General features: G+C 40.2%; 1 protein-coding gene across 10 annotated transcripts in view; it reads right to left on the reverse strand.

Moving 5' to 3' along the window:
• The window catches only part of OSBPL9 (oxysterol binding protein like 9), a 158,860-nt gene that overhangs the window by 5,241 nt on the left and 137,014 nt on the right, over positions 1 to 16,605 (reverse strand). For 5 of the 10 annotated variants that reach the window (XM_004699432.4, XM_004699431.3, XM_004699430.4 and 2 more), the window contains 10 exons: positions 16,108 to 16,215; positions 13,587 to 13,746; positions 8,483 to 8,595; positions 8,280 to 8,398; positions 4,181 to 4,266; positions 2,924 to 3,095; positions 1,703 to 1,787; positions 1,028 to 1,138; positions 728 to 791; positions 485 to 625 (listed from right to left, as the gene is read on the reverse strand). In XM_004699432.4, coding sequence (XP_004699489.1) covers positions 485 to 625; positions 728 to 791; positions 1,028 to 1,138; positions 1,703 to 1,787; positions 2,924 to 3,095; positions 4,181 to 4,266; positions 8,280 to 8,398; positions 8,483 to 8,595; positions 13,587 to 13,746; positions 16,108 to 16,215 — 1,159 coding nt within the window. Of the gene's footprint in view, positions 1 to 484; positions 626 to 727; positions 792 to 1,027; positions 1,139 to 1,702; positions 1,788 to 2,923; positions 3,096 to 4,180; positions 4,267 to 8,279; positions 8,399 to 8,482; positions 8,614 to 13,586; positions 13,747 to 16,107; positions 16,216 to 16,605 lie in introns of all 10 variants that reach the window. The other 5 variants (XM_045291890.1, XM_045291886.1, XM_045291888.1 and 2 more) reach the window with 1 other exon arrangement.

Consider the following 16,605-nt stretch of genomic DNA (forward strand, 5'->3'; position numbering starts at 1 on the left):
GGTTCAGCATGAGCACAATTCAGTGTTTTGGAGTTGACAGTGTTATCTCTAACAAATTATGATCCACATAGTTGAATGTTATTCCAGCCTGAATGTCTGGTCTGGCAAATCCCCTGCCAATGTACTGCTGCAAGTATTTTTGAATTATATTCAGCAAAATTTTACTTCTATGCAGAAATGACTCAATGGCATTGAGTATTCTTCCCATTTTCTTTTGATCTTTTTGCCCATATACTCCTAGAAACTAATTAGGAAGGAGTTCGCTAGCCTGGAAAAGACTAATTCGCCATTTGCACATCAAGTTCTTGGGAAGAAGAACCCCAGTTCTCAATCCAGACTTTAGGAGAACAAATGCCATGCATAATAGAAAGGAAATTTACAAAGACAGTATTTTTAAAACAACCAATTTCTAATAGAAGTCATAGGTCAAGAGAAAGGAAAAGTATTTCAGAAGAGAACCAAGGCAGAAAACCAAAATACCTACAAAATCTCAGCGGTAATTCTGTGCTTCTTTCCTCCATAAAAAGGCTTAGTGTGGAAGACGATATTTGCACTATAGCCTGTTTTGGAACAATTAATATTGCATTCTCCTCCTAGCTCCACCCAGGGCACCGTGAGGATGGACCTGCAAAGTCAAAGGTTTTCCGTTAAGAATGCTGGTTCAGAACAGGGTGGAAGTAGGAACTGCTTCTGATCAGAGGAGGTGGACACAGCACTCACTACTTGCCTTCCATAACCATTGGGGAATGTGAGAATGTAATGTTCATCATAGTCTAGACAAGAGACACAGCCTGTGGAGAGAAGGGATAGAATCTCTGATAAATAGTGTTAACTGGAGGCAAGTTTTCTTTGTTCAGTTGAGGGGATATTTTATTCAATTTAAGGACAGCCAATCTCACACCCTATCCCCTAATACTTACATTTATATGTAACGATAACATTAAACTCTGGGGCCATTTTCTCTTGCTAAACAAGTCTCCAGCATACACTAGAATAACTGTAGTCCACACCAGGTCTACAGACTCACCTTGCCCTATGTTGTGCACCCCAATTGACATCCCAAGGAATTTTGACTTGGTCCATATATGCGCATTGAATTGTATCTTCTTGTTAAAACACTCAGCATAAAAAGCTGAAACTGAATAAAAATTCTTGTCACTTAATGCACTCTACAACTTCTGCCACCTTCCCAACTCCCTTAAGCCTGGGAAAAATTGGTTCAATAGAGAATCCTTTATCGTTAATGTCTTTGCATCCAATACAAGAATTCACGCAAGGCCATGTAGGCAGGAGGTGCCTGGAACATGAGGCAGTGGCCAGTCCAGGAGGCTTAAAATCAAAAGGACTACTAAATATTTTCCTGGGCAGCAAGTATTCCCTTTGCCAACCTGAACCTGGGGCCTTAACAGCAGACCGAGCAAACACAGTGTTGATGGTATATACTATGTTTATTACACCAAGAATACATGTATATACCCTGTGCAGGACCTATACCTCAACTTTACAAATGGTCTCAATGTTGCTGAGGTTTCTATGGTATAACTCATACATGTCATATATGTAAGATGGCTTTAAAGCAATAAAAATTGATTTGGGATTTCCCCTCATTTTTATAACCATCTTGCTTGATCTCAACTATGGACCTTTTAATGACCCATTTTAGACACATTTTGTTTGAGAGTAGAGGCACTGTGTAACTTACTGGGTGGATGATGGGAAACCTGTTCAGCCACAAAGGTTACACTGTTTTTAGAAACCCAGGGAACTGGTCCTTCTGAAACTAGCTCCTGCAAGCAAATATAATAGCATTTTCTTTTTTCATGTAGAAACAAAAGTAACACTACAGAAACTCAAATAACTGAGTCTTTGGCTCCCAAGGTAACTTTAATTTCTCCCATCACACTCCCAAAGCATCAGATAGATACACATGATGGCACTGGATTATATCATTGGTTAGACTAGACGTGAGTGATTCTTGAAGGGAAGGATCATGGGCCCAGTATAGGGTAATTGCCAATGTGTGCCAATTGAATAGGAAGATCCAGCTGGCACCTGTCTTTAGTAACATGGGGCTCAGAAAAGGAAAGGTGGAGCTTCATGTTACTGACAGACAGCAGGCACTGTGAGTTAAAGGGTTTTAATTTTTAAATAATTTCTTTGGGTTTTGGCAGTCAGCTTCCTCAAACTAAACCTCTAAATTTTGGAGCTGTGGGGCTCAGTTCTGGGATACCTACTCTTTAGTAGTTGCACCATCTTCTTGATGTGATGTCATCCAAGCACAGGACTTAAATAGCATTTAAATCTACAAAAATCTCTGAAAGCCTTATCCACACACACTTTAGATCTCCTGAAATGCTTAGGTGACAACTCTTGCTTTGAAATCCCCAATTTTATGTTTAAAAGATTCTTCATGCTTTACACTTCACATCAATACTCTTTATTTTCCCTTCCCCAAATGGAATTGTTTAGTTTTAGTATATGGCACCTACTGCAAAGGGCCCATGCAAAGACTCATCTCTGATTACCCCACTCCCTTTTCCTTTACTTCCTCAAATCTATGGGTTCGATCTCCCATCTTTCTCTTGAAATCATGCTAACGCTTCCATATCTATGGTCTCCTGGGTTTTTGCCCCTTTCCAAAACCATCATACTATTTTTTTCTAACCAAAACTGACATGCTGACAAAACATAAAATTCTCATTATGCCTCCATGATCTCATTTAAAAATCTCCATCCTCATCTTACACTGCTCTTTTGTTTGGCTCACTATTTTGTTAACAAGCTGGTCCAGCGATAGTGCTCCATGGGCAGTGAGCATATCTAGATCATTCCCTACATCACTTATAATGTGCCTGAAAATGAAATTAAATCTTGAATCGGTAGACAGTGAAAGCTAATTTTAAAATGTCAGAGTCGTACTCACTGCGTTCTCGTCAGTGTCATTTGGTAACGTCCAGTGACACTGAAAAATCTCACCCAAAATGGGGTTGTATGGTTTCTTGGCAACAGACCCTTTCCTTCCTGCATGAAAGGCTGAGAGATACCACTTTACCACCTGCACCATTCGGTCTTTGGGATCCTTCTGGTCACTAATGCTGAAACAGAAGAGAAAAAGGTCAGTGCCTTGCTTTTACAGTAACCCAGCGGATGCCTCAGTCCCCATGGTAAATACGCCTAGCCTGAGAGATCCCAACTTTCTACTGTAGAATGCATACATATAATTAATATGTATACAGTTAAATGCACAGACCCGACGTTTGAATACATGTAGATATTAATGTAATTAATAACCACTCCAGATAGGATTTATTTCCATTGCTGCAGTCTCTGAATGCCCCTATTCTAGCAATTCCCAATCCCCACACCTATGACAATTATTGCGTAGGACTTCTAGCACCAGAGATTACTTTTGCTTGGTCCAGAATCTCATGTACTTTTAAATTGCCAACATTTGGGGATTTCCCAGATTCTTCTAATTCGTTGATTTCTAATTTGGCCCTTTGTGATTATCAAATTTACTCTTATACTCTATAGTATTTCATTCATTTTAAATTTGTGAAGACTTGTTTTAGAGCCCACTATATGAGCTGTCTTGATGAATGTTCTGTATTTGGAAGAAGCTTGTGTTCCACAGTTGTTAAGTGTCATGTTTAGGAGGGTCAATTGAGTCAAGTTCACTAAAATTTTTCTCAAATATTCTCTAGTCTTCCTTGCCTTCTTTTCCTTTTTAATTTTGAGAGGGTGCTATTTATTCAATCAGTTCCTTATGAATAAATTTCCAACTAAAATTTTAGATGTTTTCTCTCTTTAGTTCAATTTTTGTTCTATGTCCTTTAAAGCTTTGCTACTGTGTGTGCACAGGCATTTAGGATTATTCTTCCATTTTGGGTTTCAGAATATTTGGATCTCATTGAATGCTAAGTTTGCTTTTTTCCCTTTTTAGAAAGGCAGAAATCATCTTCATTATTTTTCTGTTAACGATAACAGGTACTAATGTCAGTCTGTTATCAAAGTCATGTAAGATGTGCTTTTGAAAAGTGGAGACCCGTATAAGCAAAAAAGAATCCAATGTTACTTTTACCCAGATAAAAGATAAGAAGGAATTTGTCTGTTCTATGTAAGAAGAAAACAATTGAGAAACATCTTAAAAAATAAGAAAGCCCTGTGATAAGTCAAATACCTGACAAAGAGGTCCGGGTGTGCAAAAAAGTCTGCATACATTTCTAAAAGAGATCTTCTTTCAAGAATAAATGTTGGAAGAACTACCTGAAAAAGACACATTTAACATTGATATTCCACTAAGGACAGATTGCTTAATTGCTTCTTGAAAATTCATAGCAATCAGTCATACCCACCCAGTATTGCCAGACTTACTTTGAAAGCTACTTCCCAAATGGTTCTGGATTCTTAACTTCCCATTAATCTGCCCAGTTGGAAACAAACAGCGGACCACTAAATTCAAGGTTAGAAAGCATTCAGGGCCCAATGTTAAAAGCTATGAGGTAAATCTAAGGATAATCCCTACATTTAAGTTAAATGTAGCATCATGCAAGAGATGTTCAAAGTGATCTGAAAGTTTAAGAGAGGGAAAGATCATGTTGTGTTTGGGAAAGTAGAATTAGGGGTCTTAAAAAAAACCCAGACTCACTGTCAAGTTAAATTCTGACTCATAACAATACTCTGACGGTGGCTTCCCAAGACTGTAAATCTTTAATGGGAGCAGATGGGCTTATCTGTCTCCTTAAGCATGGCTGGTAGTTTCTGATCTGCTGACCCTGTGGTCAGCATGTTAACCCATTTAAACTGTCACTGCTTGTCTCAGAATTTGGCAGAGGGAGAATTCTTCCTTGGGGTGGCATTAGAGAAATGGGAAGAGTGAGACTGCAAATAACAACCCTATATAGGTTTTCCAAGGTAGTAAATCTTTACAGGACAATCTGGTCTCTCTCTCATGGAGCAGCTGGTGGGTTTGAACCACCAACCTAGCAATGAACTCATTCTAACAGTTGGTGGACAAAAGAACTCTAAATGGGGATTGAATGGAGTAAACCACTGGACTAAAGAGCTGGATATAGAGAGAGTGCTGGTGGGACACATGCTTGGAGAGGGACAGATACCGAGGCTATAAGCTTTCAAATCTTTGTGTGTGTGTGTGTGTGTGTGTGTGTGTGTGTGTGTCATTTTATTGGGGTTCGTACAACTCTTATCACAATCCATACATCCATCCATTATGTCAAGCACTTTTGTACATTTGTTGCCATCATCATTCTCAAAACATTTGCTTTCTACTTGAGCCCTTGGTATCAGCTCATTTTTTCCCCTCCCTTCCTGCAACCCCTCCTTCACGAACCCTTGATAATTTATAAATTATTTTATCATGTCTTACACTGTCCGACGTCTCCCTTCACCCACTTTTCTCTTGTCTGTATTTGTAGATCCTTGTGATCGGTTCCCCTTTCTACCCCACCATCCCCTTCCTCTCCTGGTATGGCTACTCTCATCACTGGTCCTGAGGGTTTATCCGCCCTGGATTCCCTGTGTTTCCAGCTCTTATCTATCCCAGTGTACGTCCTCTGGTCTAGCCGTATTTGTAAGGTAGAATTGGGATCATGAGAGTGGGGGGGAAGAAGCATTAAAGAACTAGCAGAAAGTTGTATGCGTCATCATTGCTACGCTGCAGTAAATATTTTCCTTCCATAGAACGTGGAATTCATAAGCGCAATATGGTTAGATTGGCGGATAAACTTATGGATTGACTCCAACTTCTGAAGAACACAGAATCTATAAACCACCAAAGTAAGAATGCAAAAGAACAAAACCAGAGGCTTGTTTCTTTGAATGCAAGAGAGAAAAATACTTGTAAACACAACCCTCAAAACTCAACAAAAAATGGTGCCTACCATATTTTCATGCACACAGTGCATCCCGTTTACGTCTATTTGCCAACTGTGCACACACCCTGCATCTCCTTACTCTGTGAGTGCACTAAGCAAGGCAAGTTTTGGCATAGCAGCGCTCCTGAAGACACACTCAGTTGACAAACATACAGAGCGCTTGATATTTGAGTAAAACTCTAGTATGCTAACAGAAAAATAAAACAGGAATTGAATGAGCAATGCTCAAACAAGGAACAAGTATATACACACCAGAGTTCCATTTCACTTATAATCAAAGGGAAAAAAATTCCCATACATAAAATGTTACTTGAGTACAGTCATTCAGAAAGTAATCTTCAGGGATATCTTTCAACTGTAGTTTTAGCACTACACCGTGTCATGTCAATTCTGTCAAGCGGCTCCAACAGTGGTGAAAGGACTGGGGTAGGCTGTCTCACACTGGGTACAAGTGCTCTCGCTCTGTCAAAGAAGGGCAGTTACGTGCTCTGCTTCCTTGGGTGGTTCTGAAGACAAAGGAAGATAAATGGCTGCGGCTTCCCAGTATTCCCAAACCCTACAACATTTGTGGAAATTTTCTCTTTCCAAAAGCAGTAAGACATAAGAAAATATTTCCATAGATGGAAAACATGAAGGGTCTTCAAAAAGTTCATGGAAACACACAATGAAATACCAATGAAAATTTCCCAGACCATTTTGAAACCGTCGCGCACAGGAGCTCTGGTGGCACCAAAGGTTAAGTTCTCAGCTGCTAACTGAACACATCTTTAGTTCTAAATCGCAGCAATTCCCTAGTGTGCCAAGGTGTACTGCTGTCCCGGCTCCAACGGAATGAAATGCTGCCTATCTTATTCTTATGGGTATTTGAGTTGTTGCAGCCACTGTGTCAATCCAGCTTGTCGGGGGTGGGGGGGTGTCTTTTTTTTTAAAAAACCTCCAAACCTGGTGTCCTTCTTCAGGGACTGGTACCTCTTGACAACATGTTCAAAGGATGAGAGCGTTGCTATCCTCCCTTGTGAGGAACATTCTGGCTGTACTTCTTCTAAGCCAGATCTGTCCCTTCTTCTGGTGGGCCATGGTATATTTAATATTCTTTGTCAACACCAGCAGGCTGCAACATCTTTCTCCCACAGAGCAGCTGGTGAGTTTGCTGACCTCTTTTGTTTAGAATTTGAATTCTTTAGCTACTGCAAGACCCTAAAGGATTAAGTGACCTTTTTGGAATTGGGCAATTACTGAGCAAATTAAATGGCTGTGTCTGTTGAGGGGGGGACCTCACTACCATCAAGAAGCACTTAAAGCAGAGAATACAGATCCTTTGGACCTGGGGACCCAGTGCAGAAAACCTGCTAAACAAAACCTTTCTCACACTGCTGACCAACTGAATGCTGGATGGAACTAGTCTCCCTCTCGGCCTGCCATCATAGCAGGCCCAGTGTTGCTTAAGCAATTTTTAGATTGGTCTTGGATACTGGGGACTAAAACCAACTTAGCAGGAAGTAAAAAGAATAGTTTTGACTTTAAATTTTGAAGCGACAATTCCGCTCTAGCTAGTTATGTAAGCTAAGAATCACGGAAAAAATTCTGGGACAAGCTCCTGCAGAACACTTTCCTAGCGCATTCCTGGCAAGAACGTTTGACTGAAAAAAGGTAACACTATCCTGGTGTTTCTGTTCTCATTTAGTTTGGGGTAAAATGTTTCCTCACAGACACCTGCAAGAGACTATTCTGGGTTAGTAATTTTTCATAATGGTACTCTAAATACAAAGCCAAAACGAAGCTCGCTACTGATAACAAGACTACATATAGCACTAACGTTGATTTGGGCAGAACAAAAGAACCCTACATTTTGTTAAAACTTTAAAACTTCTACAGCTAAAAATATGTAATTAAAGAATAGGAATGGCAGCTATTGCTGCTCAAAGGTCCTTGACAAGTGACAAGATTGCAGGTTCTGAAATCTTAGTTCTGTCACACAGAATAGATCTTGAGTCAAATCACCACTTTAATTCCTCACCTATAAAATGGAGTTAACATTAACAGATACTCTGTAGTCCTGTGGTAAATCAATGGGAACCCCCAATAAAATGATTTAAAAAAGGGGAAAAAATCAATGGGAGGATGAGGCTTCTAGCACAAAGGCAGAGATTCAAAGGCATCACACATCCCACTTCCTCCAGATCAACTGGGCCTTCTTTAGAGGTGCAGGTTACAATTCAAATTCAGACCACAGCATCTCCTGAACACGTACAAGGGCGCTTCAAAAAGACCATTATAGTTTAATTACACTGCCTCTTCCAAACCCCACATATAGTTTTTAATTACACTATCTCTTCCAATCCCCACATATACTTTGAGTTGGCAAATGCCCACTTAGACTCTTACCTTAGTAAGATCCATTCCAAGCCGAACCTGGGACAAGATATGCATGATAACACTCTTGTGCTCTTCCACGGAGCCTGCCTCTCCTTCATCATCTCTATCGTCATGGGAATCAAAAAGGTCTAAAACAAAACAAATCTAGGATTGGTGACGAACTGGAGAAGTTCTAAGGGGAAGGAAAATTTCACTTCTCAAAGACCACTTACCAGCATCACTGGCTCCATTGGACAAGGACGAATGAAGGGATTCTGTGGTGTCTGGCCGCTTCAGGCTATTCCCCGAGCTGCTGTGTGTCAAGACTGAGGCAGATCCAGAGGAACTACAAAACAACCAATTTCTTAGGAGATTCAGAATCATCAAAAAATGTTAGCTCTTAAAGCTATTTAAAAGCAAGGTATGCAGACAGCAGATAGAAACACACTAGACACTGAAGAGTTAGCTGGTTACATAAACACATACTTATGTTCTCCACTGCCCTCCCAGTGCCACCCTCATTCCAGGACTGTCGATCGTAAAATCTGGTGATCTGATCTCTTGTCACGTGCTCTGTGCACAGTGTGTACCCCCCCACATGCAAAGGCAAGCCATGAAATTCATTAAAAATTAGGTCTTTCCCCTCTTTATTTAAAACTAAAAATTCAAGTTATCTTATTATGTTATATTACATAAAGATAGCTCTGTGAAAGTTCTTGGCAACAATTTCCAGAACCACAGAATAGCAAGTTTATTACTTAGTCTCAGAAAGATGTCTTGTTTATGTCTTTGAGATCCTTTGATAAAAGAATTAACATTCTTCCCAATCATTAAAAAACTGCATTTGAAATTATTAAACAAGACATATATTTTTTACAATTAAATGTTTAACAAATTGCATTTTGAGCTGGTTAATAGGATCTGAGGAATCTTCTTCTGTACTTTGTCATACCTGCTACTTAACTCTCCTATGATTAGGGTTGCTAAAGGGTCATTATGAGACAAAGTCAACTCAATGGCAGTGAGTGAGGATTAATATTTATACAATAGTCAGAAAATCAAACAGCTTGTGTATAAAAATAAAAACAAATTTCTCCTATTATAGGTGTTATTTGGAGCAGTACATAAAACATAACAATCAGGCTTGGTACAACTCTATAGGCGGGAAACATTACTATGTATACTAATGAAAACATCGTTTGCCCTGGTTACTTACCTCCTTTTGATCTATTTTTCAAAAATCCTTAGGTAACTAAATATTGCTTCTTTGATAATTTAGCAGTATACATCACAAGGTACTGTAACTAATGTCTACCTCACCAGTTTTGAGAGCCAATGGAAAATATGAGTAAAAGACCTAGGTAAGAGAAATCAAATGATTGTTAAATACCAAGAGCTGCAGGAAAATTATCTTTAAACTGTTTTGTGGCTCTTTGATACATCATCAAAATAGAATCAATCTTTTACATAAATTGAGCTAAAAACCCCAAATCCTATAAAACACAATGCTCATTTTAGATGCAATTCCAGACCTATTTTTGTTCTGTTTGCGCCTTATCCAGGATTTGAACCCAGAGCTAGGCCAAGTGAAATGTTTCATGGTTCAAATGGAGGGGTATTTGGACACAAAAAAACATGTAAATAGGAAATTCCCAGACATTCCGTAATTTACCTCGTTCAGGCCAAGTGATTTAAATAAGGCCACCACAATGACATCATTTACTGCAAAAATTTCATATAGCCAAAGACCCATCTTTATTGATCATCAATAAGATCAATCAAGATCATCAATAAGGTACACTAAAAAGTTTAAGGCTGATTCAAACTTATTTACAAAAAATAACAATTTATTGAGTACCTAATACATGCCATACACTTACGTATGGCTCTCGATCCTCGTCTGGAAACCCTGTACGGGGTGGGGTCCCTGTGAGTGCAACTCTAACCTGATGGCAGTGGGTTTGGCTTTTTAGTACTCAACAGTCCATTAAAAAAGCAAAACCCTGCCGTTGACTCAATTCTAATTCACAGCGACCCAATAGGTACAGCTGCCTCAGTGTATGTATGACATGGGGATGGAGGAGGGTGAGAAAGAGAGAGAGAACACTGAGAAGGAGAAAACTCATGGGGTAGCAACGAATGGCCTGCAAGTGTCGAAAATTCAAATGCCTGTAGAGGGCAAGCAGAGAACATAAATATGTGAACAGGGCCAGGTTATAAGACATTATGGAACTAGAGCCAGGGTATCTGATTTGAAAGAATTTAGGGTCACTGAAAAGAAAATAAAGTAACTAAATTAATAAACCATGGTGCTAACCACATAAAACATCTTTAGCCCCTACCAGTTTGGGAACCGGATCAGTGCAGAAAGGAAGAGGGATTGCGGGAGAAAGGGAACCCAGAGGGGCTAACTGGACATAAAATGGGTTACCTCTGACTGAATGGAGGTGTGTGACCTGTGTATTTGCTACAATGCAGGCACTGAAGCTCAGAGGAGCTTCATGAAACGGGAAAAGGGAGTCGCCTGAAAAACTGTGGACAAGCCCACTGTAGGTACAAAAGGTAAGCATTAAAAAAACAAGCATTTACTTCTTCAGGATTTTTTGAAGAACCCTGAAACTGGAGCCAGAGACTAACAGAGACGTACCAGGCACTATTATCATGCTGTCACGGAATATAGTTAAAATAACTTTCAGAGGAAGGATAAAGTAAGTAGTCAATTTCCTGGCAAGCTATTTATGATAGTACTTTGTTCAGAATAATAGTACTGTCTAGCATAGAAACTTGCCCTTAATTCTGTTTAAAAAAAAAAAAAAGGCCATTAATTCCACTCTCACAAAACACCAAACACTACATAGGACAACACTGGAGACACCAAGTGGGCAGTGTGTCTAGTCTGACCCCCTCCTCACAATGGGGTGAAAAGGGAGCATAACAGATCAGCAATGGGAGCAAAGTCACGACGTCCATGCAGAATCCCCCAAATAGACTCCTGACTCGGGGCGCAGCACTTGGTATGGGACAGGCGGGGTGTGTGTGTGTGTGTGTGCGCGCGCTGATAGTAATGATAGCTGCATAACCCCCCTTGAGGGGGACGAATAACAGAATTGTAGGTAAAGGGACACAGACAGTGTAAGGTATTAAAGAAAATAAACATATAATATATTAAGGGTTTACAAGGAGGGTAGAGAGGGGAAGGAGGATGTATAAAGGAGCTGATAACAGGGGCTCAAGATGAAAGATACTGTTGGAAATGCTGGCAGCAGCTGTACAAGTTCACTTGATGTATGTAATTGATTACGGGTTGTTAAAATATCTGTAAGAGCCTCCAATAAACTGATTACGAAATTTAAAAAATAATAAAAACAAAAGTTCATAATGAACTAGAAGTCCTAAGTGGGAAAAAAAACTTTCAAAATTGAAGTAATTGTTAGCAGTTGTCAAGAACCTACACACAGCAGAACAAAACTCCACCGTGTTCTTCTATGCCATCTCCACGGTCAGCTGGGGAGCTCACTGTTCCACTTAAAAACAACTACAACCATCAAACTCACAAGCAGAGAACATGACATTTGAGCAGAGACCTGCCTGGTGGGAGGACACCAGCCATAGGAAAAGCTGGAGGAAGATCGATCCAGGAGGGACCAGCCAGTGAAAAGTATTGGGGTGGGAGATGGGATGTGTCCACGAATAAAACCAAATCCAAACTCACTGCCATTAAGTCTGCTACGACTCATAGCAACCCTACAGGACAGAGTGGAGCTGGCCCTGTGGGCTTCTCAGACTGTTAATCTTTATGGGAGTAGAAAGCCTCATCTTTCTCCCACAGAATTACTACTGGTTTTGAACTGTTGGCCTTGTGGTTAGCAGCCCAGTGTGTAACTCATTACACAACTGCCCACACAAAGTGTCTATTAGAGAACTGTTAATAATGATGTCATAATAGTTTACTTCCCATCATACTATATTAAGAAACCAATGAGCTAAACCAAATCCCTTCTGTTAAATTGACCTTGAAGTTTGCTCTGCTAAAAACAAAGCCATGAACCAACAGTCATTTTCCTTATAAATGGCTTCAAGTAGTTCCGATGTGATTACATACAAACACCAGATTTCTCAGTTCATGGAAGTACTTACGTTGCACCATGAACAAGGAAGAATGCACAAGAATTGTGCATCTGAATTACAGTTTGGCATTTCTATCTAACCCAAGGCTATGATTTCAGCTCACCAACTTTCTAAATATATTACTAGGTTTGGGCTCATCTTTCTACCTCTACTTTAGCTCACTATACTCAATGCTGTGGACGAAGGAGTTGTTTCCATAAAGAGTTCCTGTCTCAGAAACCCTATCGAAGGTCCCTCCCTGTGAGTTGGAATCAACTCGATGGTAGTGTTTGCTTTTGCTTTTGGGGCACTTAATGCTACATTAAAAAAAATAAATACTGAAAACAAACAAACAAACACTGCCTCTCTTAAGTCAATTTTGATTCACAGCAAACCTGTACGACAGAGTAGAACTGCCCCAGAGCATTTCCAAGGCTGTAGATCCTTCCATAAGCAGACTGCTGTAGCTTTCTCCCATGGAGTGACTGGTGAGGCCCTTGCTTTCAGTAAAACTATCTCATCCTCAAATGCAAATCACTCGTAAATTCAAAATTTTTAAAGAGTAAAGGACCTTTAAATGATCTGTCTTTTGTCAACCCATTTGATTTCACTGTTTTTTTTAGTTCATTTCTTTTTAAACGAACATAACTCATGCCAGTCACGATACACTACATGTATTTCCCCTCACCTTTAAAAGAAAAAGTCCAAGCTCCTTTCTCCTTCTGAAATAGGTTTCCTTCCCTATATCCCTCCGTTCCTCCTCTCTCTACTCATCCACATCTCACCTTAGGAGTCTAGCTTTGAGGCAACCACGATGCTTCGCTAACTTCTCAACACTTAACAATCTTCCCAAAGCTTTCTGTGCTTATCCTAACTCTAGCGTCCGTTATAAAGGTTTGTTCCCACAACAGCATAGGGACGAGCTCTTTGTCACTACAGTGGCTTCGCAGCTATTGACCTCACACAGGGCCTGCTCCCAGGGTTGGTGCTGTAGCGCACGAGCCTGAGGTCAGCACATGACATCCTAGAAGACACTACCTAGTCCCTTTGGGTTATACTTCCACTGAGCTGACCGGACTCAATGTGCCCATTAAAACAAAGTTGTCCTTTTTTACTCTCCAAAGTAACAGCTATTAGAGCAGTCCTGTCATTAACACCCGTCTCGAAGTCAAATTACACTTTTAAAAACTAGGAGAGTCATGTAAATACATACTTGGTTCATCTACTTACTCTATTAAGCGCTTTGGAGAGGAGCCACTTTGATGGAATTCATCAGCATCATAGAACTCGTCCTCACTGCTGGAGTACGAGAACTCTGGGACTGTGTTTGGAGACAAGGTGACGTGGCTGGGAGAAGTGAGACTGCTACTGGGTGCTGAGTGTCCGCTGCCTGAGAAGTGAAAAGGTTCTTCATTAGGGGCGAATGACAGTGACAGAGGGGAAGACATCTACTGAAGACACAGAAGTTTCTTCTCTGAAAAGAAACCCGAACCTTTAGCAAAGTGCAAATCAGGTATGAACAGGGACACCTTTTAAGTAAATGAAATAATCCTTTGTCCTTATTCTATAGCTAAAGATGAATTTATCCTAAATTAAGAAGGAAGCTCTCGATTATATGTAAATCATGCGGAAATCTAGTGTTGGGCAGTCAATTGTAGGTCCACTAAGCGTCAATGACAAGCCTCTGGTTTTATACTGCACACAAGATTTACACTTCATTATTTAAATTGCTTTAACAGCACTTTATCAGAACTGCAAACAAGACAGCAATTGATTTTTTCTTTCCAAATTAAGACAACCTGTTTACACTGTTAAGTATTAGAGACCAAAAATAAGACTACATTAATATCTTTCCGAATTCAAAATTTAAAATGGGCTATTAGCTGAAACCACATGGTGATTTTCCATGACTACACACATAAGCTCTACTCAGGAAAGACAGATGTGTAGGTTGGGGTTAGGGTGATAGGTGTTTATCCCTTACCTCCTCCCTAAGAAGAGTTCTGACTTTGGTCCCCAAAGACAGACAAAGATGCTCCCCCTGCTCCCTGGTTTTTCACTGTATAGGTAACTCAATATCAATATAATTAGTTTTAAAACAAGAAATAAATCTAATACCTGACACTGATGGTGTATCCTTGTAAATTAGAAAAAAAATAAAGACCACAAGTCTAAGCCAGTTAGGGCTCTGGTGGCACACGGGTTCTATCACCTGACTGCTCCTTGAAAACTCCATGCTCACACCCACCAGCTGCTTTGCATGCGAAACACATCGCCATGTGCCTCTATCAAGATACAGCCTTGGGATCCAATAGGGTAGTACAACCCTCCCCCATGAAGCTAGCAAGGAGAGTCAACAGCATCAGGTTTGCAGTTGTTTACACAATTACAAATAAATTAAGATGCAGCATCTCAGTTTTTATGAAAATCAGTAAAAGAGGCATACATCTATCCTAAAGAAATACAGTTGGTCTCCAGGTTACAAACCCCACTTTACTGACAACAACTACTTGCCTTTTAATGCAGGGCTTTAAACTGGGGCTAGAACCTTTACAACCTGGGTGATTCCTTCAAGTAACCAAATTTTGGGTTAAATCACAGAGTAATGCCCTGGTGAGGCTTTTAGGAACCAGGTGATTGGATTATTGGTAAAGCTGTGGAAAGCCACACACATTCAAAGCACAGTGGTTTCACTAACCTAGAGTGGAGGAGTAGCTATCTTTGAAGCCATTCTTAAGTGTTATGTTAATTGGCCCTCACTTTGAAAAGAGTGAACCAATCCCTACAAGGAATAAATTCGTAATCACAATCACCTTCACCTGCTGCTCCAGGCTTCAGGCCTTTTTTCCACCCAAGAAGGCAAACACAACTCTAGGCATCTGGTTTTACCTACAAATTCTTAAAGACACAGCTAGGAATGGGTCTCGGTAGCAGCAACCCAGGAACTTTCTGTACTCCTGTTTCAAAAGCATTGCTTATAATAGAAAACTATTCAAAACAGGCATTGCCTCAAAACAAAAACTCACTGCCATGAATCAATGCCAACTCACAGTGACCTAATAGGGCCAGGTAGAACTGCCCCTGTGGGTTTCTGAGACTGACGTTTTACGGGGGTACAAAGCTCCTTCTGCCTCCCATGAAGCAGCTGGTGACCCTGTACAGGTTAGCAAACCCACGTGTAACCAGGACACGACCAGGGCTCCCAGTAACACGTAGTCAAAAGAATCCTGCAGCCAAGTGTATCAACATGGGAACTAACGTATCTCACTTAGGTAAAAACAACAATAAAAATACACAGCACAGAGGTGGGTATGGAGGGAACAGAAATGACAGGGGGACGGCGAGTGAAGAGGACGTTCAGCGTTTATTCTGTGTGCTTCTCTATTGTCTGCCTTTTCCACAAGGGCTTAAAGTTCATGAGAAAATGGAATTGAAAGTTCACGGAATTGTTCCATGAACTTTTTGGATCTCCAGATATATAAAAGTCTGACTTGTATAAACTTTCAAAAAGTCAGTATGGATTTCCAAAATAAATCTTAAAGGTAAATAAAATCCTCAGACCTGCTGTGTCTTATTCAAATTATGATTAATTATGAAAGTTTCTGGTTTACAAAGTTATTGTTTCCTGTGCCAAAGGATCATGATAAAACTAAGATATTTGCAACAAAAGTATACAACACATATCCCCATCATAAATCTCAAATGCTCGTTGGGGATTAAGAGAAGTAAAGGAATCACACAAATCTGATACCTGTACTATTTGGCGTTGGAGTCTGATGGCGTCCCAGAGTAGCTAATACAGGTCCAACTGGTAGGGAGGATGGACGCTGCTCTGACTTACTACACAACTGAGCAGGTTCTAGAAAATGTGGACAAGTGAAAAATGTTAAGAGAAACAGGAGAACGCATACAATATTGGCTATGATTGGTTGGGACACAAAATCCTAGAGATCAGTAATTTCTGAAACTATATTCCATTAAAGCAGGTTCCATGCTACTCCTTGCTCTGACCTCTTAAAACTCAGTGATGATATGCTACAGATGACTGTGTAAAAAACATAAGCAGGGCACCGAGACCAGCCAAGGTCAACCAGCCCAGCAACAGCTCTACAAAACCAACAAATGCTTCTGACAGCATGATATTTCCCAACCTCAATCACAGAAAATGTGAGATGAGGCACATGCCGACTCTTTGATCCCCTGTGAAAGATTAAGTTCACTCTAAAGACATAAAAAAACAAAGTTTTTT

Source organism: Echinops telfairi, unplaced genomic scaffold (assembly GCF_000313985.2).
Source record: "Echinops telfairi isolate 266 unplaced genomic scaffold, ASM31398v2 ScPeMD7_443;HRSCAF=831, whole genome shotgun sequence".
Lineage (NCBI taxonomy): Eukaryota > Metazoa > Chordata > Mammalia > Afrosoricida > Tenrecidae > Echinops > Echinops telfairi.